Here is a 26,834-nt window from a genome sequence, read left to right on the forward strand (position 1 = left end):
AAAACAAAATTTTTTTCTAATCACAAATTTCGAGTGATTGGAGATAAATCAATAATCATATATGACTATATTTCTTTTAAAAGATAAAAAACACCTGTTGATTCATTTAGTTTTGAATAATATCAGTTTTTAAATGATATCCCCCTTGATAATCACCGGATTGATTTTTTCCATTGAAATTGTCTTAATTATTGTGATAAATTTTTAAAAAATCCAATTTGATATCCATTTATAAATAACAATGATAGATGGCATGATAATAGATATGTATGAAAATAAAAGACAAAAAAACAAATCATGAACTATTTGGAATAAGGAAAAAATTGAATATTCAAGGTTAATTCGAATTAGAATTCATTTAGTAGAATTTATTATTTGAAAAATTAAAAAAGAAAACCTAATCATCAAAATCAATTACCGACTGATTGATGAGACCATTTGAATTTTTTTACAGAACAAAACAAACAACAAACGTTAATGACCAGGAAAAAATGATAAAATTTCCTTGTTTGATTGATGAATTGCTAAATTGATTTCACTTTTTCTCCACAGATTTTTCGTGCAATTTTAATAAAAAAAAGAAAAATGAAAGAAAATATTCAATTTAAAATCTTTTTTATTATTTTAAAAATAATTTTTTTCATAGTTCATTTGATAAAATCGTATCAAATCAATGGAATTCAATTTTCTGATAGTAAAATTTTACTCTCTTCATCTGCTTCATCCAATAATGGCTGAAATTGTTTAAGATATTTATTAATTTCTTTTATTGTTTTTCCACGTTCTTGTCCGATTTCCATTGATGTTCGACTATTTTTCGGTACATGATGATAATTTATTCGACAAGTACCGCCCAAATACATTGGTAAATTTTCACGATTAATATAATCGAAAATTTCATCTTCTTTACAAAATTTAATTTTGTTTCGTGTTTCGGTTGGTAGCCAACCTTTGATTACATTCCATGCCGATTGAAATAACCATGGTAATTCATAAACTAATATGTAGTTGATACCGATAGGATAATAATTGAGCAATGATGAGACCAAAAACCAGATCATGTCCATATCTAAATTAGCTAAGCCGGTTCCTTTCAAATCGAAAACAATAGCCATACCATTACCATTGGTTATTCGATCCATTTTTTCCACTTGATAAAGAATGAATTGTTTGAAATCATGTTCTAATTCTTTAACTTTACGATGAAGTCGAACACGAAAATAAATCATACCATTTCCTTGTTTATCATTAGAATAGCAAAATATTGTACCAATTTTATGAAATTCTTCAGGAAAATCATCATCCTTTAATCGAGGCATTGCCATTTCATGACGAAATTTAAGAGTATTATCCAACATTTCTTTCGATTCTTTTAGTGTTTTTCGACGACGAATAAATCTTTCAACAGTCCAATCATCATTACGAATACGTTCCATATCGCTTTCATCATATAATTCTTTATTTTTTTCATATTGTTCTTCAATATATTGACGAACTTCTTTGATTTTTTCATCAAGATTTTCTATCACAGCCAATTGATTTCTAGTAGCTTCGGTTGCCATTTTGTTTTGAATGAATCACAATATGGAATATGGACAAACTAAATAAATCAATAATGAAAAAATAAAAAAAAATGTTTTGATTTATTTATATAGAGGAATTTCAATATTTGAAAAAATAAATTTTATCACTAATGAAAACAAAAACAAATTTTTCGAATTGAATTTGATTGATTTTGTTGTTGTTGTTGTTATGACAAATCTATTTTGATATAGCTTGTTTGAAATATTTTAAAAATTATAAATTGATGATCATGATCATATTTATTGACTGGCGGTAATTTTTTCAGTAGGCGAACATCACACACACACACACAAACACACGACAAAGACAAATGGAAAATTTAATTTACGTATTTCATTATTCGAACGTCATCATTGATTGATAATTTTTTTCCCAATCGATTCATGGTTATGACAAAGACTATCAACATTTGAACACAAACACATACAACAACAATTTAAAGGAAACCACCACTGTAATGTGTAAAATATTCGGATTATTAAAACAAATAAAGTGATACAATTATTGATTGCAAGTTACAATCATGAACAATAATATTAATTTTATTTATACCTATTCAAAAACGTATCAAATTTCCACAATTTTTCTTTTTCTTTTCACAACGTATTAAAATTTTTAAATGTTCACCATTTAATTTTGAAAAAATGAGAATAAGAAAAACAAAATAATTAATAAAAAAAACCGATTCAACAGAATTCAATATATGATAATGATGATGATTAGTAATGTTAACAAAATACTTTGTCAATGAAAGTAAATGAAATAATTTTTTCCAACCAATAAGGATATAGTATTTTTGCATTGAATAATGAAAAAAGGGAAATTATTCTTTTGTTTGTCGGTACGTTTCAAATATATTATAATGTCGACAGAATTTTCGTAATAGGGGTTTCACACTAGCAGCAATGTGAATGAAATATTTCAAATGCAATATTTCAGTCCATAAGGCTGAAATGTAGTGAAATATTGCATTTGAAATATTTCATTCACATTGCTGCTAGTGTGAAACCCCTATAATCAAAATTCAATCAAATTTTATTTGAAAGTCAAGGAAATTGTTATTTTATTTTATTTTGTACATCAAACGTAGTTAATTGACAAATATTATTTTTTCTAGAGGAAAACCTGTTGAATTCAATAGTTGATTGCATCAATACATGAAAAAAAAACGACAAAGCAAACAAATGAATAAAAAGAAACAAAAAACAGAATATAAAAGGAGCATATAATAATCGATTATTGATGATTTCAAGTTTTTTTTGTTTAAAAATATGTATACAAAGACACTTGGATCAATAAAATAATGAGAATGATTTTGAAGGTCAAACACAATAAAATGATTATTGGCAATCAAATCAAATCATTTGAATTATTTCACATTGAATGTTCATGACGAATCTCAATCAATTAATCAATGTTAGAATTTGGTTATTTTTTCATTCACTTATATTATTAGAAAATTTTGTATGATAGATATGAAAACGAAAACAACTTGTCTTATGATTTTTGATATAAGACAAAAAAAAATCCAATATAAGAAAAAAGTGAAAATATTTATGGTACAAAAACTGACAAATAGATAAACAAACGAGAAAAAGAGGGAGAGGGAGATAGAGAAAGAGGGAAAAAAGAAATTGAACTTTTAGATATGAATAAAACATGACAAAATTTCTGGATCGGTGAACCTGATTTGAATAGAATAATTGACAATTGATTTGACAGCTGAATTTCTCTTTGTTGTGGAAGAAAAAAAATCAGCACATTTTTGTTTTGTTTCATCACATTACATTAATTTTTGTTTTTTCTTGCAATTATTTCGCAAATATCATTCATTTAAAATATTCGATTTGTCCTTTTTTTCTGATCAATTTGTTTTCATTATCATTTTTACTAAAGTTATTTTTTAAAAATGATCGTTATGCATCAGTGAATTTTTTTTCTTTCATAACAATTTTCAACAATCAATATAATTCGCAATAATGATTAAAACAATAAATTAGACTAAAAATTTTAACTATGAATTATTTTTTATAAATGTTAGATATGAGGCGACAACAACGACAACTCTTTGATAATGCAAAACAGGATTCGAAGTCTATCACACCAATCAAAATACTGAGAGGCGAATTAAGCGGTGGGAGTTAATTCTGAATAAAATAAACCCATAATTATAATTAATTTTATTTTCAACAACGTTTTAGCAGTGTTATGATCAAATTTTTTTCTTTCATTTATCTATGGGCAAAGTGTTCGATGATGATTCATTTAAATGCATTAAATAGACGATTATAGCTTTTTGTTTAGCTTATTGGTAACTGTTTCCGTTGAAAATCTATAAAGAAAAAATTTAGGATTACGACATTGAATGAAAATGATGTTTTTTTTTGTTTTTTGCTCTTACTTTTGTACTTTTTTCTTAACATTATTATTTTGTTTATTACTGAATTCAATTAATTGATCAATGGCTTTTGATCCAATCTGATCTATACTATTCTTTTCAATCCATTGATAAAGTGGTAATAGATAACGTTCCATAATTATTCTTGAGCCATTGAAATAATTAGAATAACACCAATAACCGAATATTAATTGTATGAAAGAAATAAACGGAATCGAATTAATTATGTTATGTGCATAATGTTCGATTGGCATAATACAAGCAAATACTGTCCAATAGTTAAGCCAATGAATTAATTCGGATTTATTTGCATTGGTATGAATAACACGTATTGTTTGATAAGTTGGATAAAGATAGAAAATAATATATTTTAATAGAATACAAAAATATGATGTTGCCATTGTCCAAAATATAAAAACAACGAATGCCTGTATAATATATCGTGGTGGAACATTCAGACATTGTTCAAGGTTCGTTACAGTTTGTTGTAGCCATGGAATACGCGGCACTAGGCCGAATTGAATGAAATCTAAGAATTTATAATAGGTTTCCATTTTATTTATTGATTTAAACTATTTTCGAAAAAAAACAACCGTTAAAAACGGATAAAATTTAAATGATTTAGCTTTATATACATGAGAAAAACAATAACAAAAAGTGACAACAATTAAAATACCCCCACAAGAAAACCGAAGAAAATAAATTGAATTTAACATTAAAAATTAACAATAAGAAAAATCAGCTACATTTTATACACACAAGAAAAAGAACAGGCTCAAATGACTCGTAATTAATAAGATTCAAAAATTTCGAAAAAAATTTTCTTTACAAATTGAATTGATAGTTATTATTTTTTGAATCCAGTTTTACCCACCCACGGATATTGTTTTGGACATTTTTGACAAGTTTTTAAATATCGTGGTCCATCACGATGTGAAGTAGAACAAATCTTTGGCCGATTACAAGCTGGACGATCACTATAATCACATTGGAATGGTTGAAATGATTTAAGCCTTGATAATGGTGTTGGCTGCATCATCCATTGTAATAGTTGCCATTTTGTGACGAAATATACATCTTTATTTTTTAAAATATGATCAATGAATCGTAGAAATCCATTTTTATGATGTGCCGTATTAAACCATGCCGAATGAAAATATAATCCAAATGGTGCTTTGTTCGAATGATAATGACGATTGAAATTTTTTAATAAATTTTCAAATACACCATCTTCGGTGGATGGATGTGAACATGCATCGACCATTGAACAACGGCCACCACGATGATCAATCAACATGACCATACCGACTTCCCAAAGTCCTATTGACATGAATGAAAGTTTTTTTCAATCAATTAAAAAAAAGAAAGTTATGATTTATGAAATACATGAAAAACAATCGAATAGTTCATGTACATGACGACACTTACCAGGAAATGATTTACTAGGGCAAGGCGTAATCATACAATCATGACTCATTGCATAATCAAATGTGTATGGCCAATATGGAGGATTATTTTCGAAAACCGGTAGCGAAGAATCATAAGTAAAATTTGCATCATAAAGCATTTCGTATTGTCGATTACCACCGGGTTGTAAAAATGGTGCTCTCATTCCTCTCACATCTTCATATTTAACACCACCATATAGAGATAATATTTCACGTTGACCATTTACTTCATTGAGCCATTTTTCTTTAGAAAACTTATCACCAAAGCTATGACTATAAAACCAATAAAAAAGTTTTGATTGAATGAAATTACAATGAAATTCAATAAACTTACGTAATTGTATGCGAAGCCATTTCATGTCCAATCGAATAAAGATTTTGAACCTGACTATAATCAGTCCATTCATGTGAAACATAAAATGTACCAAGTATTGGACATCCGTTAGGATTGAATCGATTGGAAAAAATTTCCTGATATAATTCCCAATTAAGTTCATTGATAGAATCATCAAATGTAATCATAACTAATTGTGCAATATCTTTTGATTTCAAACCGTCTGGTATTGTTGATGAACCACAACGACAATAAGGTAAATGACATTGTTGTTCCGTACAACGTTCTGCATTAGTTTTTCCTGATCTTTCTTTCGTCATAACCATTTTAGTTTGTGAGTTTTTTAAATTACTCGATGATGGCGTACGTAATTTATTTGTCATTTGACGTCGAGATGGTGCCCGTGTTGTTGTTGTTGTTGAAACAAAAGTGTGAGAAGAAGTAACGCCATAGTTGTTATAAAAATGATCATCGTATAAATCGTAATCATAATTTGGCAAAGGATGTCGATGATCGTTGTTATTGTTAATTGCAGTTCTGGAAAATGAAGTTATTGAAATCGGTGCTGGTGTTGTTGATTTTGTTGTCGCCATTTTCGTCGTTGTTGTTAATGTGGAAGTTGGATTTGTCAACAATGGAGTGGAAATAAATTGTCGTTGCAAAACAATAGCACTGTTTGTATTTGACCTTTTTGGTGCCGACATCACCGGCCTTGCACCATTAAATAAATCGGATGGTTTATTTTGTGGATTTTGATTATGTTGATGATTATGAAATGTCATTAAATCAACAGGTGTATTTGTCCTTGGAATGATGAATGTTGAAAAATTTTTCGGTGAATTTGTTGAAGAAGATTCAAAAATTTGTTGATTTTCGTTCAATGTAAATGAATGTGGTTGTTCTGGTTCCAATGGTCCAAATGATTTAATCTTATATCGACTTGTTAGATTGATTGGAGCACTATATGACCAATGATAAGATGATGGTTTAGGTGCTGGCCGCCCAAAACTAGCCGAGTGAACACGGAAATTTGGTGGACTTTGAAACGTTGACGAAATATTCGATGGAAGAAAATTCGGTAATGATCGTCGAAGATGTTTGGCAGCTGTGTCTGATTTAGGTATATCTGAAAATGAGTGAAAACATAAAAATTCACATATCTTTTGAAAAATTTAAATCAAAATCAATTATTACCATTACGAAGAATGTCAAAATCTTCATTTTCAGCAAATAATGGTCGAACTGCAACGGTTAATTGACTATGATCCATTGCAATTGATGGCGTCATATTTACAGATTTCGGACGTGGATCTCGAATTTCATTATTTTCATTTGGTATAACAATAACTCTATTTACTATATTGTTATTATTAAAATTGGGATTTGATTCGACAATCTTATTATGATTATTTGTTCGTTGTGCAGTTGAATAAGTAAGATTTGGCTTTAATTTCATATATTTCAATACGATTCGTTTACGTTTGGCTATAGTTCGTTGATTAAGATCTTGACGATGTTGGTGGGCGTTTGATGGATGAGAAATTTTCATACGACTAATCTGTAACATTGAAGGACCGTAAAAATGCAAAAAAGATGGTGTTGACATTTCCGGTGATGGCATCACATATTTGGCTTTAACCATAGTGGTAGATTTTTTGTTTTTTTCTTTTCTTTCATCAACACTTTCATTGGCATTGTCATTCGAAATGATAATTGAATTACTTGTCATTCGATGATTTTGTGGTGAAATTATTTCTTGAAACGATGGTCGTTGTGATGATGATGATGATGATGTTATATTTGAATTAATTATTTGGCTAAAATGTTGGCGATGATAATGTTGTGGTCGTTTGAATTTTAATTTCCTATACGTAGGCGTTGTCAATACCACTAAATTTTCATTGTCGTTGTCGATGGCAGACGGCTGTCGACGTAATTGTAAATGTTTTGGAATTATTGATGCTGATTTTAGCTGCTGATTTCGACTATTTTGATTATCTATAATGAAACTATTTCTCGTTGACAATCGATTCGAATTATTTCTTTCTATCAATATAATTGGTTGATATTTTTGATGATTTGTTGATAATGATTCGCCTATATACCAGGTAAAAAAAATTTTAGAAACGAATATTAAAAAATTGGGATCAATCAATAAAAAAAGCAAAAAATTTATTTGTCAAGTACATATTTTTTTTCATTAAAATCTCATTGCAAATGATTCCATTAATTTCAAGGATAACGAAAAAAAAATTTGCTACGTTTAACTCACATCTCTTATTCATCAACTAACGTTTCCCACCAAGTAAAAATCCATAATTTAATAAAATGATAAAAATTTATATTTTCAAAAAGTGTTAATGAAAATTTCATAGGGCTATCTATGATTGATGTAAATTTATATCAACCAAGCAAAGAAAAATAATTCTAAGAAAGCAAAGAAATGACTGTGGTGAAAAAATTTTAGCAGTGTTGAAATTTCATTATTTTGAAGAAAAAAAATAACAATTTAAAATAAACTATATTTTCATCCATTCATTTAAATTTATTATGTTCAAAATTCTTTTCATTATTCATTATTTCTATTTTATGAAGTTAGGTTTTATTTCACAATCATATCTGACATCAAAGCATAGGCTGAGGAAAAAAACAAAACTTTTGTCTTTTATCATTTAATTTAATTTTTGCATTTTATATAGTTCAATTCATAATAATTTCTTCAAACATGATCGTTCATCAGTTAATTTAGAAGAGAAAAAAATGGCCATTTCCATGATGATAGGATTGTAAATGTGAATTTTTATCCCAGTTCTATATATTAGATTTCTTGTTTCTTGTTATATTTTGTCTTTTGAAATAATTTTGTTTATTTGATGGAATTCATTCATTAGTTATTGATGAAATTATCCATACATTGAAATATATATTTAAACCTAAGCTTATTATATTGACTATCATCATTATTGCTCTTATACATATGTAGTAGTCGATCTTGATTATTTAATTTAATGAATGATTGACGAAGAAAAGAAAACGATTGATATGCATAAACAAAAACAACGAATCAGATATAATAGACAAAAAGTCTCACATCAAACATGACATGTGTTAAAATGTGTATAAATTTTGAAGCCCTAAAGGATTGAGATATTTTTTATTCTGACCACGAACTATTTCGAACAAAAAAAAAAATCAAAAAATATTCATAATTATCAATGAATTGTCGAATGTTTGATTGGAAATCAATGGTATTCTAATACATCAAACATGGATTTTTTCATCCAATTTATTCAAGATAGAAAATGATAAAACAAAATTGCTTGTCATACAAATTGTCATGAATTTGGAAACAAAAAAAAAAAAAAAAAACTATTTGTTCAGGCTAAAATGTCAAAATTGATGACATGATCTGTAGAAATAGCCAACCGAACTTGTCATGTAAATTTTTTTTTAAAGGAAGAAAAGAAAACAACAACAAAATCTCGCCATGCAGACATCTAACGACAAATATGGCAAATTGAAGATTTTGTTGCAAGAATTTTTGTTTGTTTTCGTTATTTTCAACAGCACTTAAGTTTCATTATCGGGTGTCATGTATTTAAAAAAATTATGAAGAAACATTCCCAAATTAACGCTTCCGTGTCACATCAAACAAAACGATTATGTTATGAAAGAAAAGCTCAAGTCATTCAACAACGAAAAAATAATGATTTGTTCTTCATTATCAACACGAACGGACATTGGATATTATCAATTTTTTGTTGTTGTTGTTGTTGCAACAGATATGAGTAAAAATATAAGGCAAGACCGAATCGAAAAATATCTCATTTTTCATCCAATACCATAATAATTTGTGTGAATTTTTTGTTGTTGTTCATGGTGCGATTATTGTTGAAGACAGAAAAACATTGATTTAACAAGCAATGAACAACAAAACCGATGATGATGATGAAGATTATGATAAGAAAAAAATTACAATCAAGAACAACCCAAGTTGTTTATGGTCAGTAAAATGATGTTGGATGATGATGAGATCGCACGTCAGATTTTAATTATCATTAAATGTAAAGAAATGAATCCATCCTGAATATATACGATCACACATCATCATCATATCACAATGTTTAAATCGCCAAAAAATAATGACTTAAAGTAAATGAAAAAAACATTGGAAAAGAAAAAGTTTCAAACGGTGAAATCTACAATGATGAACAGCCAACCAACCAACCAACAACAACAAAATGACAAGATAATTATGGCCACGTTTGGTGATGATGATGTTAATCATAAACAAATTATTAGACGAATGTATCGTCTTCCGATTTATTATTGATTAGATATGAATTGATTATATTATTTTTACAATGATAATAATAATATTAATAATATGTGATAATTCAATCAATTGGTCAATACTTTTTTCCCTGTATAAATCAAATTGAATGAACAAAACTCTGACAATGATAAATTTTGCCTATAACAATGAAACACGAGTTGATTATTATGATTTTGAATGGATAATAACAATCGGGATGTGAAAGAAAACAAAACAAAATGTATACTTAAAATACAATCAATTTTTTTTGGAAAAGGAAGAAATCAAATTGAAAATAACGGACAAAATATAAATATTTATTTAAAATTGAAAAAAAAACATTTTTTGTATGTCAAGATCATACGAAGAATGGTGACAAAATATATAGTTTTTTTTGTGTTCAATCAATCAAAAAATAGCAACGTTTTCATTGTTCGAATTCATTTATCATACAGAATAGTGGATATTGTTTGTTTTGAAAATTGATGATGATTATTGCTGATAATAATAATAAAAAAAACTGAAATTTCGTTTTTTAAAAAGAGACACCTTGAAAATTCAATCATTTTTTCTTTTGAGTGAATGAATGCGAAAAAATTTAAAGTTTTATTGACAAGAGAAAAAATATTTTATATTAATTCGTGATCTTCATCGGGGATTAATGATACATAGGGAAGAAAAAAATCAAGATCACGACTCCCACTAATCACATCCAGATTGAACGTTTATCAATGAAAATTATTATTGTAAATTTTAATTATTTAAACTAAATTTAGTCATCATCATCATTATCAATATGGAATGAGAAATTGATTATGAAATCTTTATTAAAATCGAATGTCAATAAGGAAATCAAGGTATTTGAAAAAAATTAATTACACAATGGATTACTTGGAATCATCATCAAAATCGTATCACAAAAGAAGGAAAAAAAAATTCTTGTTTCGTCTTCCTATTTCAACATAAATGGATTTTTTCATTAAATCTTTTTTTTTAGTTCATTTCACCATGATTAATGTGAAATATGGAAAAGCAAACAAACTTTTCTGGAACAGGATATCTGTATGTTAACAACAACAACAACAACAAAACCAAGATGATGCCATATAAAGTTTGAAATTAATCGATCCAAATAAACAAAAGATAGTCAAACAATGATTTGGTGATTTCGATTTCATGATGATCTTTCAGCAATGATCATGAAATAAAAATTTTATTATTTTTTAAATATTGACCTCACTATCTTTCTCTTTTTGGTATGTCTGTGTGTGCGATATATTTTTTCTGAAAAAAAACTTGAACCGAATACAAAACAACAACAAAAATCATGCCATTTTACAATGATTCCTTCAGGGGGAAAAAACTATGATGATGATGACCTTAGTATAATTGACATCATCTTATCATTATAATAATCAACATGATCATCGATGATTAAAATGAAAGCAAAATAATAAAATAAAATACAACAACCTTTGAGCAACAAGGAAATTTAATAAAAAATTAATAATTGATATGTAACTTAAAACTTACCAAATGTAAAAGGGATTATAAAAAATCCCAAAATTAAAATTAGGTTGATTTTGATCATCGTAGTGTGATGCTGATGGATTGCATTCCAGGTGAATGATGTTGATTTTAAATTAAATGACATTCTGGTAAAAAAAATAAATATCTACCAAATTAGTCAAGAATACTGATGTTGTTGTAGGCAATAATTTGGAAATTAAAAAATAAATTAATTGATTTGTCAACTAAGTAAAATCATTGATAAAACATTCTTCATGATGATGGACACGTTTGGTAGATGATAAAATCGAATAATAAAATATTCAAATGAATTCATTTCATATTCAATAGCGATGTCAAGCCAACAAAAAAAAAAAAAAACAATTTGAAAAAAATGTAAATGGCTGCACCATAAACAAACACAAATGAACGAATAACGCCAATGTCGAAAAGTATTTTAGCTTTTTCTTTTCTTTTCTTTTTAATTCGGCCATAAAGGGAGAATGTATTTTGACTTGAATCAACAATTAATACATTCAAATTACAAACTATCCGAAGATATGAATGCAAGGGAACATGATGATGAGGATAATTTCTCTTTCATGGTTTTCGATTTTTTCTGACATCATCATCATCAGCTAGCTAAAGATTTCTCTTTTTTGCTCTTTTTTTTCATCAAATTCCTTTTGGATCGAAGTTTTGAATCTTTTTTTTCTAATATTCAAACAGGTTTCATTCGTTCAGTGTATGGCAAACAAATAACACATGGCATTTCAATCGTATTTAAATAATCAATAAAATAAGTTCAGCAAAAAATCCATCGGTTGACAATTATCGGATGATGATTATCAAAATAATAATAAAAAAAAACAAAAATTGCTTGAGAAAAAATAAATTTCAATTTAAATCTTCATTTAAATGTGTTGAACACATTATCATATTCGATTAATCATTTTCTACAATGTTTCCATTCTATATCGAATAAATCGAGTGGATACTTTGAAAAAAAGATAATGGCAATAAAGACATTTAGGAAAAAATTTTCGACGATTAGATTTTTTTTCCCATCGTTCGAATCCATGATTGTTTTTTTTTTTTTTTTTTGTTTTTTTGGATCGATCGCGTGCATAGATAATGAATAATATGATATTTACAGCATTATAACACTTGAAAAGTTTATTTATTTTCAATCCAATTGTAAATTTGAAAAAATTTTTCCCAACAACACATACAACAATAATATGAATGAATTTGATTATAAAGATCAAAAATTAATGTTTAAGATTTATGGAATTGCAAAAAAAAAGGAAAAAACCAATCAACAATTCAACAAACAAACAAAAAGCATCAGTAATGAAAGATTTTAAGAAATAAAATTTCCGTAATTTATATCACCATTGTTGAAATGTTCAATGAAGCAAACATTGATTTTTTTTTGTTCAAAACTAATATTTCCGATTTAATTTAAAATGAATGGTGATTTTGCCCTCATTCATTCATTCAATCCATGACTATGGGATTGAATTGTTTTGAATATATTTAATTAGATTTTAATTATAATTTTTAAAATTTTAAATCGATTTATACACTAAATGAGATAAAAATTCGTTGTTCAAAAGGGGACTATTTTTGAAAAAAATTTATTGTTTTCAACTTTTTACAAAATTATGCTTCGACATTTTTTTGTTGAATTTTTATGAAGAAAAATTAACATTTGTTTTTTTTTAACAAAAATCAATGATGCATGATATTGAACTGGTTCCATTTTTAAATTTTTTACCGGATTTAGTCTTAAAAAATGTGGTTATATTTATAGTAACATTTTTGACATTTCTTTTTCATTGTCATTTTATGGATCTTAATTTTTTTGAAAACACGTTTAAAATCAAAAATCAGGATGAATGATGGACAAAACAACATTGGATTTTTTCCAGTGAATTTTCGATCCAAAAATACATTCATCCAATGGCATGGCGAATACGTTTTTTTTCGTCTTATAATCAATCAAAGTTGTCATCATCACCATAATTTTTTCCTATCCTGTTCATCGTTTTTCATTTCAGTTTACGATCAAAGCAACAACAATAGATATATCGAAAAGTGTTTGAAAATGTTTATTTATAATTTCGTTTTTTTTCGTTTCATTCATTCAATGATGATAATGATGATAATTCAGATTCAGATCGATGAAACACACAGTCATTCGATTCGATTGAACAATTAGAGATGTATAAAAACAAATCATTCGAATTTTCCATCAATTTATTTTACCTATCAATTAATCAGTCTTGATACAATATATTAAAAACTATTTTTGTTTTGTTCAATAACAATTTTGATAAATGAATTTGAGATAAATTTGGCTGTAATCAAATATTGGATAAAAAATGGTTGATTATTTTATTGAATATTTTTGCTTTAAAAAATGATAATTTAAATACATTTTAATCAGAATCACTACACGAATAATCGCATAATGATGTGATGACTTCAGATTTGTTTGTCGAATTCGATGCTTTATCTTGTGGCAGTAGTCGATTGTCATCATCTTTCGCTTTTTTCTTTACAACAATCATATTTTGTATAAGTTTTCGTTTACTTTTATTGTTAATTTGTTCTTCGTGGCATGTTTTTGTTGAGGAAACAATGTCCGTACGAATTGGCTTTTGTGCTTGTTCTTTATTTTGAATCGATGATATTTCATTGCAGGAAGATGAGTTCGGTTCTGTCTCATTATACTCTTCAATGATTTCTTCTTCTTCTCCATGATTATAATCACAGTCTTTGTCTTCATTATGGAAGATAGATTTGACGAACATTTCATCTTCGGCTTCTTGACGTTTCAACTCTCGTTCCAATTCTTCTTTCTTTTTTTGCAATAAATCATCATAATTGATGGCCACTTCTCGTTGATTCATTTCTTTGAGATCTTCAAGGGCCTCAAGATTTTCCATTTCTCGACGTGATGCTTTTGTTCGATTCTCCAACATTTTCATCGGATTTAAACGTTCCTCTTCTTCTTTTTCTTTCTCCTCTTCAATAGCCTGTTGTTGGGCTAATTTCAACGCCTTAAAATTAGGTGTTGCGCCGTGTTCGACGGTGTAGTCATAACTTTTAGGGTCTGTTTTGAATGTTATCTCCTGCATACATCTTGGACATTTAAAATAGAAACGAAATACTTTTAGGCCGAGATATTCTTCATTATCAACTGTTTCTTTGCGTGCATTAAATTTTTTGCCGCGAGCAATATAATCTCCACAAGTGTTGCATCGCATATTACATGGAGCCATAATTCGGACAGTGTATTGGCGATTTTTCGCCAAACGTAAACGTGGAATTTTTGACGGATCAAAATCCGGTGGATAATATTTCTATTTTTTTAAAGAGAATTTACGATTAATAAGAATACAATAAATACTATTCGAATACTTACATTCAAAACCTTTCTTTCAGACATTTTGTCATGAAAATATTGAAAATTTAGTAAAAAATTTGTCAAAACTTTAATGTAAATATAAATTCTTCTTTCGAAACAATCAGCCGTTTTCGCATGACGCAACAGAATATCGATGGTCAACAATCGATAGTGAATGAAATCGTTAAAATGCAAAAGCCTCGGAGAATTTATTGAAAATTGTTCATTATTTAAAAATTTATTAACTTTTTAAAATTTACGTTCATGTCATTTTGTATGAAGAATAAAATGGCTAATAATATAGTACAATATGTTATTGTGAGAGGCGATTTAAAATGGCCAACCGGCGCTCTAATTGGTTAGTAATCAAATTGTTCAATTCGATTTGTTTTGGTCTTTTTCTTTTGATTTTTATTTTTACTCTCAATTTATTTTAGGCCAGGGTTGTCATGCATCTGTAGCTGCTATTTACAAATATTTAAATGAGCCAGAAACGGCAGAATATCTGGCTAATTTGGATCGTATGACTAAATTGGTTTTAAAAGCCGAATCAGAAGAGCAAATATTGAAAACTAGTGAATTGTTAGCGGTTAATGAAATCAAACATTATTTGTGGCGTGAACAACCAGAAAATTATGTTACATCGCTGGCAACTGCACCTTATGATCGTAATATTCTCCGACCTTTACTGCAAGATTATAAACTTTTTCGATGATTTATTAAAATAGTTTTTTTTTATTAAAGTTAAACTGCAAAAATCGATTATTGATTAATATAATTGTAACATTTATATGATTAACTTTTATTTCGATTTATGGATGAATGTTCATATGACGGTGGTGGTCCTTGATATGGTGGTGGTCCTTGATATGGTGATGATCCTTGAAATTGCGGTGGTGCTGGCATTGAAAAATCTGCTGCAACGAAACCTGGCGGTGGTGGTGCCGACGAATATTGATTTGTTGCCATCGGATTGACCATAAAGGCATTGTTGATCACCTGGGGTTGTGGCTCTCTCCGAGTTACAATAATCACATTTCCTGCATTTCTCCGACATAAATTACAAATTTTACAGCATAGAATGATGAAAAACGCAATAAAACCTATAGGTAAAATAATAGCTAGAAGTGATACCGGATAAATGTCTTCATCTGCCATTGATGGATTAGGAGCCATCAATATCATTACCACAATAATCGCTGAAAATTTCATTAAATATTGCATTATTTTATTCAGGTTGGTTTGATTCGAAGACAATCAAAATCGAGTAAAAGATTTTCAGCTCTCAAAAATGGTTATAACGTTGAAATTAAATTGATTATTAATGTAATCGATTAGGAATTGATTATAAATTTGTTGTCATTGGTTACTTTAGATATGAAAAAAATTTATGCTAGGAGTCATCATAAACTTTTGCGTATTTAAAATTGATAAAATTGACTTTTTTTGTCATGTAAAAGGTAAAAAATCAAAGTTGTTGCATTAGGTTGTGATGATTGATAAAATTTACGTGAATTTTTCTGACCTATGAAAGTCGACATGAATTTGACAATAAGACAATGATTTTATTTTTGATAATTTGTAATTGGTAAGCAAAAACAATGATAAAAATTTATAGACTACAGGAATTTTTTTTAATTTTGTTGTGCTTTTTGATTAAATTACAGAAAAACAATAGCATCATTAAAATTTTGATGATGTGGAATAATGATAATTACTGTTATTACGATTATTATTATTATTATTATTATTATTATTATTGGATGAATAATTATTCGGAAATATATAACTATATGGACGCTCCATATCGTTATGATTGATATTAACATAATCGTCATCTGTCATATCATAATCGGGCGTGGCCGTAATGGTGTCTGGTATTGATGAACGAATTAATTTTGGTCGTGGTATTTGAAATGGTTGATTGATTATTTTATTTAAATTACCATGATGATCATCAATTTGATTATTTAACTGATGAATAGATTTATCCATCATATTTTTCAATGATAGTTGACGGGAATAGCGATTATTACAATATAATTCTCCATTCGATGTTTGTCGTCGTCGTCGTTGTTGTTGTTGTTGTTGTTCATAACTGAAATTATTATTATCCAAAGTATTTTCCATTTGTTTTGAACGAACAAAATGTTTTCGCAATAATGATATTATCCAAATCAATATGAGCATAAACATTAGGCCTACGATTATTATGGTGGCCAAAATCAACAAATGCAAAGAATTCATTTTGTCATTTGAAACAAAAGAATGTGGAATCGTTTTGAATCACTTCAAAAAACAATTTCAATATAATGACATTTGACACTAACGGTTTGATTTAAATTTATGTAGCAATAATCATCTGATGATGATGATGATGTTGTTGTTGAATCAAACCATTATCTTTAATTAAAAACATCTTTTACTGAGCGATTTTTTTGAATTTAACAATTTTATTTAACTCTAAATTTGTTACTATAGCAATTAATGATCTATAGTAACGACATCAACCAATGGATTAATGCATTACTTACAGACCTAATGATACAATCAATCTAATCAATTCAACGAGATTTTTAATATGATAAATTCATTTTTAGTTGTTGAAATATTTAAAATTCAAATCATTTGTACGGTTGGACCGGCATACGGTGCTGGTGATCGGTTTTCACAACAGCAATGATAACAACCAACACAGGCAAAACACCAGATAACACAGTTTATAATTATACCGATGATTATTAATATGATTCCAACTGCAGTGGTTAAGAAAACTGCCATTGCTCCATCATCATAGTCAGGCTTTGAATTAGAAATTTAGATTATTCAAATATTCAATTTATATTTATATATCAAATCATACCTCAATACAAAAATTTGCTCTGCATACTTTCATACCTGGACAATCAAAATCGTTTTGACAAGAATCATTGATAGGGATGTAAGATTTTGATTGAATTGCTGAATTCGATGCTGTACTCGATACTAAAGGCATAAAGCATGCTAAACAAATCGAAAACATAAAAATCGTTCTCATATTCATCATGATAAATAAGATTCAATTTCAATCTTCAATAATGTGTTTCTACTCCGGTGTTGATGAGAATGTTTATTTTCAAATGCCTGAAATCGTTTTACTTCCAAATCATCAATATTTTATACAATCTGATTCTCATGGATACTGGTTACGATAAGATTGTTATAAATCGTTATTGATCAAATACAAAAAAAATCAATTATGATCAATTATTTGTTTATTTTCGATGTAATACACCGTTTGGATTCTGATCACTAGTTGATAATTAATTGCAGATTTTGTTGAAATTTTAAAGAAAATATAGTACAAAGCATGTGTAATCATCTTTTTCCAATATTGATTCAAAATGAAGATTACAACAACAAAATTGGTGGTATACCAATTTGATGAGAATTTCTAAAATATTTATTATTTTCAATTATATCTCGAAAAAGTTAAAAATGTGATTTTTTTTAATTATATGTACATTTATTTTTAAAAAAATAAAATAAAAAAATTCAAAATTTGACATTATAGTCAAAAACATACAAATCATGTCTGTAATGATAGGATAGTTAAAGATATTCACTTTTGATTTTATATGTACTTTTCCAAATCTCACAAAGGCTTACAGTTGAATGAAAACGATAGAATATTGTTAATGGTGTTGTAACGTGTGTGATTATAGTCCATGCCCAGAATCTTTTCGTTTAAAAAAAATGAATAAAAATGAATAATGAACGAAGAATAAGACTTACCCATAGAATGACATTTGAACTGGATTCGAATCGGCACGTCGTGTTTCTAACGTATTGATGGCCCACATTGAAAAATTACAGACCAATAAAAATGTAACCATTTCACGTCCCGGTTTTCGTCTTACTTGATCGATTGTAGATGCTTTCCTTTTGGATGCATCCAAAATGAATATTGATTGCAATAATGCTTGTATAAGACAAGCAAATGCATTAATCAACACAAGCCGAGTATTTTGTAATTGATTGATAAATTGCGCACCGATTATTGAAAACATTGTAAATATACAAAGTCCAGATTGCGCAATAATGAGCAAAATATTGTCCAATTCGACTCCACGATTACGATTATAGTTCAATTCACGAACTTGAAACAACGCAATTAATGATGCGATTGCCGTAATACAATAGATAATCAATTCAACAATATGTGCTTGTAGAACGGCCAAATTTCTATATTGATGTTTTTTAATGAAAACAAAAAATAGTATCAACGATATGATACACATGACCATTAAGAAAATCCCTGTAAATAAACCTTTATGTGCTTTTGCACAGTCAACCTAAATATTGTTTTTAAAAAAACATTAATCAAATCCCATAATGAAAAGACAAATTCACTGTTTACCTGATAATGATGACGATGATGAACAAATGTAGTCGTTTTGTTGAAATTGGAATATTTTGAGCTATTCTTATGTTTTTCACTTCTAAATAGTTATAATGTATTAATAAAAGGATTAGATTATTCAAAATAATAGATTGAATGAGTTTGAAAAAATTACATTTCACTTATATTTTTCCACATGATATACAGAATGGCAGCACAAATCAAACTATATTCAATGGTGCAAGGAAATAAAAATTGTGATGCATCAGTCACCAATTCTCCAATAACATTCGATCGTCTACAATGACCAGTAGTAATAATATAATGATCATTTAAACTTCGAACTGTACGATGTATTTGATTAATATGACTTTCGACTGATGATGTTGATATCGTGGTCATCAATGGCAATGCTGTCGTTGTCGATGTTTTTGAAACACTAAGCAACATTGATGGTAAATTATTATTATTACTATTGGTTCGATGTAATGCTGGATATGAACCGACTGAATCAAGATAATCTTCTGATATTTCTTCAACAACATCATCAACATGATCCCAAGCATTTGTAAGATCTGAACCGATTATCTCATGTGTTCCATTTGTCTGAACCATGACCATAATTTGATGTTTAGTTTCCTGGATGAGTACATGAAGCCATACACAAATGTTTGTCGCAATCATGTGCATCAATCCAAATCTAGCTATATAATAAAAACAAATAAATACATTCAAATAGATGTGAAAAGTGATGAAAAAAGATTCGATGTTTACCAATGAGCTTATGTCGTGCAATCAACACTCGAGAATTCATGAATATAAAATAAAGCTGTATGAATGTGAAAATCATATGAGAACTAGGCGTAAATCCATAAATAAATGAATAACAATGCTCTTTTGATTCTAGTTCAAAAAATTGTCCGAATTCAAGACCGGAATAAATCATTGACCCAACACCAAATGCAACAGCACCAACACGTAAATAAAATGAACCGCATTGTGCTTGTTGTTGTGGATCGAATTCATAATGTTCTTCATCGATCGAATTATCTGTTGCATCATATGCATCATTATTGGAACCGATACCACCAGTGCAACCATCATTATTCTTTTCACGGATTGTATTACGTACCATAATGGCAGAAATTGAACGACGAAATTGAGCGAATGGTTTACGTTTACGATTTAATAAAAATATGTAGACAAATATGAGAAACAATATGGAACCCATATAAAGATAAAGATAAAATCCTTCATACCAGCTTATTGGTATTCGATGAGAGATTACTTCAGCGATCGGAAAACATAAACCTAAAAGTGAAATTAATCAAAATTTTTTAATAAACGGCACCACCAGAATCCAATGGAATAAATCTAGAACAATAAAATCATGGCTTACCGATCACAACTAAAATTTTGCAATAGATAGCGCTCAGTAAAGATACAATTCCATCGACTGGATCGAGATTAGGATCCGAGTTATTATTTGAATTAGTCGAATTCAATAGATTACTATCATTATGATGAACAATGTTGTTTTTGAGAATATTATTACCAACATTATCGATAAGATCATTATCAACGATATTATTATTTGGATGTAGATGGCTTTGATTGTTTGGTGTTGTCAATGATTTCATCTCTATAAAACTATTCTGTGCACTTGGTGAACAATAGAATTGGTTTGTTGATCCACCACCACCGATAGCAAACATGTCAGCCATTCGAAGATTTAAACCTTCGATTTTATCACGAGAAATATTTCTATCCAAATTGATACGTTGATCTATTGGATTCTCCTCTTTAGCGATTTGAATTTTTACATTCTGAACTTTTAAATCATTTAAAAATGTAGCTTCACGCACACTGTTGGTTGTAGTTGAACCTAATAGATTATTGTCAGAAGAATAAAATGTGGAAAAATTTTTAAGCAACAAGAATGAAAAAAATATATAGAACAAATTTATTAAAATTTATTGAATTTAATAATTGACTTATTTACAATGAATCAATTTTTTAGAATTTTTTGCTATAAAAAGAGAGAAATTGTAGATTGAAATTGAATTGTTCAAAATAAAAAAAAATTCATGATTTCAATAAAAAAATTGAACGTGAAAAAATAAACATTGAGAATATGGATAAAGTCGTTAAAAAGGCCAAACAACGAAGTAAAATATCATCATTATCATCATCAAGGAGAAAACGGAATCAATCCAAAACAATTGAGACCGAATCAGATGAGGATACACAATCATGGAGTTTTTCGCAGTCATATTCGGATCAACCAAAAACATTTGATTCACCAAGTTTTTCTCTCACCGAAAAACCAATGGGAAAAATAGATCCATTAATAAAAAAACCAAAAAGAACACCACCGAAAACAGTATCGATGAAAAGATCAATAAGAGCACAATCGAAACCAGTATCGAGAAAAACGTCAATGAGAACACCACCGAAAACAGTATCGATGAAAAGATCAATAAGAGCACAATCAAAACCAGTATCGAGAAAAAGGGCAATGAGAACACCATCGAAAACAGTATCGTTAAGAATACCAATAAGATCAACAAAATCAGAATCGGTAACACCAATAAGATCACCATCAAAAACAGCATCAGTAAGAAGACAAAAAGGATCACCATCAAAAACAGTATCAATAAGAAGACAAATAAAACAAACATCATCAAAAACAAGAAAAATGGATAAAAACCCTACGACTACCAAATTGAAAACGATTTTATCGAAAATCAAAATAAGACCACATTTATCGAAAAATAAATTAAAATATGAATCGAATAAAACACAGCTATCATCCCCATCAAAAACCCGAAAAAAACCCGGTAGTAAAAAAAATAAAACACTGCAATCAACACCATCAAAAACAACAAAACAAGCAAGGATAATCAAACAAAGCAAAGATAATAAAATAAAAGGATCGAAGATGAAAAAAACGATTGACAAGATAAATAAACGAAAAATTTCCGAAACAAAAATACCACCGAAATCTATCTATGACAAAGCAATTAGTAAACAAGTGAAACGTTTGACAACTCGAAGTGGTAAGTTTTAAAAATTGAATAACTTTTTCCTTCCTCTAGTTTTCAATTTTTTTCTTAATAGAGTTGAATGCTATCGCTGAATTATGCTTAAAATTGATGAGATTTACGCCAAAAACAATGAGTACTGACAAATCAAAAGAAAAAAGTACAAGAATATATAAATCTCCAATAGGATTAATTAAAAGATATGAAATAATTGAAGCATCAACAACAGCCAAACCAGAACAGATGAAAGATACCATTAAACGTGATATAACTGTGATGAAAATTCAGATAACGGAAACGAGAGAAAAACCAAAAGATGAAGATATTAAAAAAACCGAACTACCACCATCTGCAATCACACCACCGCCACCACCTACAATTACACCATTATCTTCAAAAACATCACCACCACCTACAATTACACCATTATCTTCAAAAACATTACCACCGCCTACAATTACACCATTATCTTCAAAAACATCACCACCGCCTACAATTACACCATCATCAAAAAAATCACCACCACCACCCCCACCACCAACACCCACAATTACACCACCATCACTGCCATCACCACCTGAACAAACGATTGCAAAACTGCCAGAAATCATTGTGCCTGCAAAAGATGAGGAAAAACAACAATTAAAAATTATCGATCCGTTTGGCGAAAGAAATTCATTATCCTATCGTCGACTCGAAGATTATGAAAATAAAAATGAATTAGATGCATCAGGTGGATTGTCAATGCGTTTTAATCCATATCTTGAAGGTCGATGTTTCTATGAAAAACTTTATCAACAAAATTTAGATGCAGTGGTTGAAGTAATACCTGGGTTAATTGACGAGGAATTAACTTATACTCCTTCCATATCAACGGTTGATCCAATAGCACAATCATCACTACCATCATCAGTACAGCCAATATTATCATACACACAACCAGGTTTCAAATGGATTGGAGAACAAATCATGGTTGACACAACGAAAACTCAGAGCGTCATTGATGAACCAATTATGGTTGAGACGGCGAAACCTTTGCATGTTATTTATTCACCAACAATGGCTGAAACAACAAAAACTTCGAACGTTATTATTTCACCGGCAATGGGTGAAACAATGAAAACTCCAAACATCATTGATGTTACAGAGAAAAAAGAAGGCACACAAATGTCAGCTTTTGGTGAACGAGATTCATTATTTTATCATAACCCATACAGTTATCCGATTTATGATCAAGATGATACAGAAATTTTGTTTAATCCATATTTGAAAGGAATATCATTCAATTCATACTACGATCCGGGTGGTAAGTTCAAATAAGAGAATTTTCTAGCAGGATTAATAGCTAAAAAAAATTTGTTTTTTTTAAATTATATAGAATTGGATAAATTGATCGAAATCGTTCACGGATCCAATTATAATGATGAAATCAATGTTGATCAGACAGTAGACAATTCGGTTCAACAAAGTTTACTGAAATTAAAAAGAGAAATCAGCACTCCCAAAGTTTTTGAACCAATGATTGTTCCTAGAAAACAAAAACAGCCAGAAAAACAGCAACAACAACAACAACAACAATATCAATCATTATCAAAAATTATACGTAAAGAATCAGGTCAAAATCTAACACAGCCCATAAAAAAATCATCATTAATATCATCTAAATCTCCATTGCCATCAACGATAGAGACTATCACTACCGAAACACATACCAATGAAGTGATTACACTTGAAATAATCGTTGAAGCATTGCCAGAATCAAAATCAAAACAAAAACCATAAACGAATGAGATATTGAAATAATCATTAAAACATTTTACAACATCAATATTATTTTGTTCACAGGTCATGTTCTAATTGGAAATTTAATAAAAAAAATTACAACTATAACAAATATTTAGCCAATTTAATTGTTGAATTCTATTTTTTTAAGATTAGTTTAGAAGGTTAATATATATGGTTATATGGTACGGTTACAATTGTAAAGAAATGAAAAATGAACCAAAATTCTGAGAAGAAACAAATAAAAATTAAAAAAAATTCTAAAAATGTTAAATTATCTATAACTAAAAAATCTTCAATGGTCAATAATTCCCCATCGATTGATTCAATGCAAAAAAAAGTTCAATTATATTTAAAGGAGATCAATAAAAAGATTCCATATCAAGGTTTTCTTATCTATCGAAATCCATCATCACAAAGTTTGATCGAAACACCGTTGACACAACAAAAACTTGAATCAAATAAAAAACGCCCGAATACAATACAACAACCACTTTCATTGGGCGAAACATTGGGTAGTAAAGTTTTTACACTTCCAACAACTTTACAATCCGGCCAGCTAATTATGCAGGATAGTGAAATAAAAATTATAACCAATAATATCCCGATCGACAACAACAACAAGAATAATTTACAAAAGATTCGAAACAATTTGAAAAATTGCAATCATATTCCGATAAAACATTCAGAACCATCATCATCATCATCAGAATCTAATGATAATGAAACTGCAAAATCATCCGAATAACAAAAATTCTCAAATGATTTTGATGACAGACTGTTGCAACATTGTAAATTCGCCTGTCAATGAAAAAAAAAGAAATGAATTTAATGAGAAAAAACAATCAACTTCCTCTCGAATAGAAGGTGAGGAAATGTCAATCAATTTGAAATAATGTAAACATCATTCTATTATCAATAATAGGATAATTTGTTGAATTTGTAAATAATATTCATAAAATTAATGATCAATAATAACATTCATCAAATATAATATTGACGTTGACATGGTTAATTAAAATTATTTTTTGAAACAAGAAAAAAATAGGAAATTGAATTTTGTTTCCAACATGAATAGAAAAACCAAAACGGAAGAGAGAAAAAAATATTTTTAAAATAAACTCACTGCTACGTCGTCGTTGTTCGAACAAAGCCATCGACGATGATGATGATGGTAATATTTTTGGTTGATTTCGAATTACTATTGGTCCATCGATGATTTTTGACGATTCGAGTGATGGTGATATTTTTTTCGTCATTTGTTGTTGATGTTGATGATGATGATTATGATGCAGTATAACAGGAGTTGAAATTTGCATAGAATTTTCTGACATTGGCTCCTGATATTGTTGTTGTTGTTGATTGTTACTATTATCGTCTTGCCGTTTGAATGTAACCATGATTATCATTGAAAAACAAAAATCTAATATTAATAAACAACCGATGAAGTTTTTAAATATTTTTGTGGGTGATGTACTCAATTAAAAAAACCTGATAGCATTTAGATCTATATCAGTGAAATTCTTATTAACTATGGTAACTTTTTATAGAATGCATTTTTAATTACATTAAAATTCTTTAGACGAATCAATTAACTTTCGTGATGTTGAAATTTTCGGGAATATTAAAATTGATTATAATTTGTCTTTGTGTATGTGATGCGAAATATAGCCAAGAACAAAAAAAAATTGGAATCAATAAAATTACATTAAACAAAACATCAAGACCGAAATATGCAAAGAATAAACATCAATGATTTTGATGATGATTAAATTCAATTCAAATATTTATAATGTCACCATGATACACATGTGATGTGTATGTAAAAACATATTGATGTTTAATAATGTTTATCATCATCATTATGATTGATGTCAGGATATTATAATCGACCAACATTTTTTTTCCTTTTTTGTCACTTTATTTTAACTTAAATACTTACGGATATTCTTATCCAAATGATAATAATGTTGTTGAGATAATAACTGAACAAGAACAATTTTGTTTGTTTGCTGGCTGTCTGATATTCATTCATAATCAATAACATGCAAAAATGGAATTGATTAATTGACATTTTTTTATCTCGTCCAACATATGTTTGATATAAAGAGCTTCATTGAGTTTTTTTTTGTATTCGATAATAATAATAAAAATGTGAATAAATCGATAAAATGAAATATAAATGGGTGGTTGGTGGGTAAATGTTAATGTATATGGATGAACTTTGATTGACAAATTTCATTTTGTTGTTGTTGTTGTCTTTGCAAACCATTCAATATTGTTTATAGCATTTCTGGGACAGTTATCATTGCTGTTTGGCAATATCTAATCAATATATAAAAATATATTGTTATCACAATTGATGACAAATAAGAAATGAAAAAATTGTTTGAAATGACACAAAAAAATTACTTTTTGTCATTTTTTGTTGTTGTTGTTGTTGACCAACAATAATGTTTTATAACAGATTTCGGAACAATGAAAACAGGAAAAAACAAGTTGAATTATAGGGTTCTGTTGTTGTTTTTGTAATTCGGTGTTTTATTTTTTTCCCCAATTGACCAGAATAAAATAGCACCCAACTATTAATATTTCCTTTTTTTATCTTTTTTTTTGATCAATCA

The 26,834-nt window shown here is 28.4% G+C and overlaps 8 protein-coding genes across 11 annotated transcripts; 2 read left to right on the plus strand and 6 right to left on the minus strand.

The window, feature by feature from the left end:
- Positions 1-598: 598 nt before the first annotated feature.
- On the minus strand, positions 599-2,728 carry LOC113788506 (motile sperm domain-containing protein 2-like). Of its 2 annotated transcripts, none has more exons than XM_075824645.1 (2): positions 2,710-2,728; positions 599-1,600 (listed from the first exon to the last, which is right to left on the minus strand). In XM_075824645.1, exon 2 carries the CDS (start codon positions 1,560-1,562, stop codon positions 681-683), a length of 882 nt encoding a protein of 293 aa, XP_075680760.1. In that variant the 5' UTR covers positions 1,563-1,600; positions 2,710-2,728; the 3' UTR covers positions 599-680. The 2 variants fall into 2 exon arrangements, with proteins under 2 accessions (XP_075680760.1, XP_027193767.2); XM_027337966.2 differs by lacking the exon at positions 2,710-2,728 and adding an exon at positions 2,137-2,239.
- A 1,001-nt stretch (positions 2,729-3,729) lies between these two features.
- Positions 3,730-4,541, minus strand: LOC113788645 (uncharacterized). Its single transcript, XM_027338114.2, has 2 exons — positions 3,986-4,541; positions 3,730-3,916 (listed from the first exon to the last, which is right to left on the minus strand). The coding sequence occupies exons 1-2, from the start codon at positions 4,534-4,536 to the stop codon at positions 3,871-3,873; spliced, it is 597 nt and encodes a 198-aa protein (XP_027193915.2). The 5' UTR covers positions 4,537-4,541; the 3' UTR covers positions 3,730-3,870.
- Positions 4,542-4,704: 163 nt separating this feature from the next.
- On the minus strand, positions 4,705-11,962 carry LOC113799620 (uncharacterized). Of its 2 annotated transcripts, none has more exons than XM_027350289.2 (5): positions 11,613-11,962; positions 6,959-7,861; positions 5,765-6,890; positions 5,411-5,703; positions 4,705-5,302 (listed from the first exon to the last, which is right to left on the minus strand). In XM_027350289.2, the coding sequence occupies exons 1-5, from the start codon at positions 11,731-11,733 to the stop codon at positions 4,830-4,832; spliced, it is 2,916 nt and encodes a 971-aa protein (XP_027206090.2). In that variant the 5' UTR covers positions 11,734-11,962; the 3' UTR covers positions 4,705-4,829. The 2 variants fall into 2 exon arrangements, with proteins under 2 accessions (XP_027206090.2, XP_075680748.1); XM_075824633.1 differs by lacking the exon at positions 11,613-11,962 and adding an exon at positions 8,037-8,064.
- A 2,002-nt stretch (positions 11,963-13,964) lies between these two features.
- LOC113788476 (splicing factor YJU2-like) lies at positions 13,965-15,155 on the minus strand. Its single transcript, XM_027337934.2, has 2 exons — positions 15,022-15,155; positions 13,965-14,959 (listed from the first exon to the last, which is right to left on the minus strand). Exons 1-2 carry the CDS (start codon positions 15,043-15,045, stop codon positions 14,033-14,035), a joined length of 951 nt encoding a protein of 316 aa, XP_027193735.2. The 5' UTR covers positions 15,046-15,155; the 3' UTR covers positions 13,965-14,032.
- Positions 15,156-15,219: 64 nt separating this feature from the next.
- On the plus strand, positions 15,220-15,752 carry LOC113788748 (putative peptidyl-tRNA hydrolase PTRHD1). The gene is made up of 2 exons (XM_027338203.2): positions 15,220-15,361; positions 15,441-15,752. Exons 1-2 carry the CDS (start codon positions 15,268-15,270, stop codon positions 15,716-15,718), a joined length of 372 nt encoding a protein of 123 aa, XP_027194004.2. The 5' UTR covers positions 15,220-15,267; the 3' UTR covers positions 15,719-15,752.
- On the minus strand, positions 15,719-18,180 carry LOC113788769 (uncharacterized). The gene is made up of 2 exons (XM_027338226.2): positions 17,867-18,180; positions 15,719-17,805 (listed from the first exon to the last, which is right to left on the minus strand). Exon 2 carries the CDS (start codon positions 17,248-17,250, stop codon positions 16,687-16,689), a length of 564 nt encoding a protein of 187 aa, XP_027194027.2. The 5' UTR covers positions 17,251-17,805; positions 17,867-18,180; the 3' UTR covers positions 15,719-16,686.
- Positions 18,181-18,422: 242 nt separating this feature from the next.
- Positions 18,423-26,029, minus strand: LOC113799688 (proton channel OtopLc-like). Of its 2 annotated transcripts, none has more exons than XM_027350375.2 (8): positions 25,702-26,029; positions 25,337-25,633; positions 20,784-21,269; positions 20,159-20,695; positions 19,560-20,088; positions 19,403-19,484; positions 18,778-19,337; positions 18,423-18,721 (listed from the first exon to the last, which is right to left on the minus strand). In XM_027350375.2, exons 1-8 carry the CDS (start codon positions 25,709-25,711, stop codon positions 18,595-18,597), a joined length of 2,628 nt encoding a protein of 875 aa, XP_027206176.2. In that variant the 5' UTR covers positions 25,712-26,029; the 3' UTR covers positions 18,423-18,594. The 2 variants fall into 2 exon arrangements, with proteins under 2 accessions (XP_027206176.2, XP_075680752.1); XM_075824637.1 differs by having other exon boundaries at positions 25,778-26,028.
- Positions 21,465-24,284, plus strand: LOC113799724 (uncharacterized). Its single transcript, XM_027350416.2, has 3 exons — positions 21,465-22,443; positions 22,505-23,734; positions 23,807-24,284. Exons 1-3 carry the CDS (start codon positions 21,519-21,521, stop codon positions 24,208-24,210), a joined length of 2,559 nt encoding a protein of 852 aa, XP_027206217.2. The 5' UTR covers positions 21,465-21,518; the 3' UTR covers positions 24,211-24,284.
- Positions 26,030-26,834: the final 805 nt, after the last annotated feature.

Source organism: Dermatophagoides pteronyssinus, unplaced genomic scaffold (genome assembly GCF_027571235.1).
Source record: "Dermatophagoides pteronyssinus isolate colony J.1.1.1.1 unplaced genomic scaffold, Derpt_VIB-CSIC_2022.12 sq0002, whole genome shotgun sequence".
Taxonomy (NCBI): domain Eukaryota; kingdom Metazoa; phylum Arthropoda; class Arachnida; order Sarcoptiformes; family Pyroglyphidae; genus Dermatophagoides; species Dermatophagoides pteronyssinus.

Bases quoted from the DNA above. Each gene is read 5' to 3' on its own strand.
- LOC113799620 (XM_027350289.2), bottom strand. From the start codon at position 11,733: ATGTCATTTAATTTAAAATCAACATCATTCACCTGGAATGCAATCCAT. The intron at 7,862-11,612 runs GTAAGTTTTAAG...CCTGGTATATAG, and splicing joins TATAATCCCTTTTACATTTG to GCGAATCATTATCAACAAAT. The intron at 5,303-5,410 runs GTAAGTGTCGTC...TCATGTCAATAG, and splicing joins CCCTAGTAAATCATTTCCTG to GACTTTGGGAAGTCGGTATG.
- LOC113799688 (XM_027350375.2), bottom strand. The intron at 20,696-20,783 runs GTAAGCCATGAT...TTTCACTTTTAG, and splicing joins CAAAATTTTAGTTGTGATCG to GTTTATGTTTTCCGATCGCT. The intron at 18,722-18,777 runs GTAAGTCTTATT...TTAAACGAAAAG, and splicing joins GTTCAAATGTCATTCTATGG to ATTCTGGGCATGGACTATAA.
- LOC113799724 (XM_027350416.2), top strand. From the start codon at position 21,519: ATGGATAAAGTCGTTAAAAAGGCCAAACAACGAAGTAAAATATCATCA. The intron at 22,444-22,504 runs GTAAGTTTTAAA...TTTTCTTAATAG, and splicing joins ACGTTTGACAACTCGAAGTG to AGTTGAATGCTATCGCTGAA. The intron at 23,735-23,806 runs GTAAGTTCAAAT...TAAATTATATAG, and splicing joins TTCATACTACGATCCGGGTG to AATTGGATAAATTGATCGAA.
- LOC113788506 (XM_075824645.1), bottom strand. From the start codon at position 1,562: ATGGCAACCGAAGCTACTAGAAATCAATTGGCTGTGATAGAAAATCTT.
- LOC113788769 (XM_027338226.2), bottom strand. From the start codon at position 17,250: ATGAATTCTTTGCATTTGTTGATTTTGGCCACCATAATAATCGTAGGC.
- LOC113788748 (XM_027338203.2), top strand. From the start codon at position 15,268: ATGTCATTTTGTATGAAGAATAAAATGGCTAATAATATAGTACAATAT. The intron at 15,362-15,440 runs GTTAGTAATCAA...AATTTATTTTAG, and splicing joins GCCAACCGGCGCTCTAATTG to GCCAGGGTTGTCATGCATCT.
- LOC113788476 (XM_027337934.2), bottom strand. From the start codon at position 15,045: ATGTCTGAAAGAAAGGTTTTGAAT. The intron at 14,960-15,021 runs GTAAGTATTCGA...TTAAAAAAATAG, and splicing joins CTGAAAGAAAGGTTTTGAAT to AAATATTATCCACCGGATTT.
- LOC113788645 (XM_027338114.2), bottom strand. From the start codon at position 4,536: ATGGAAACCTATTATAAATTCTTAGATTTCATTCAATTCGGCCTAGTG. The intron at 3,917-3,985 runs GTAAGAGCAAAA...TTTTCTTTATAG, and splicing joins GTTAAGAAAAAAGTACAAAA to ATTTTCAACGGAAACAGTTA.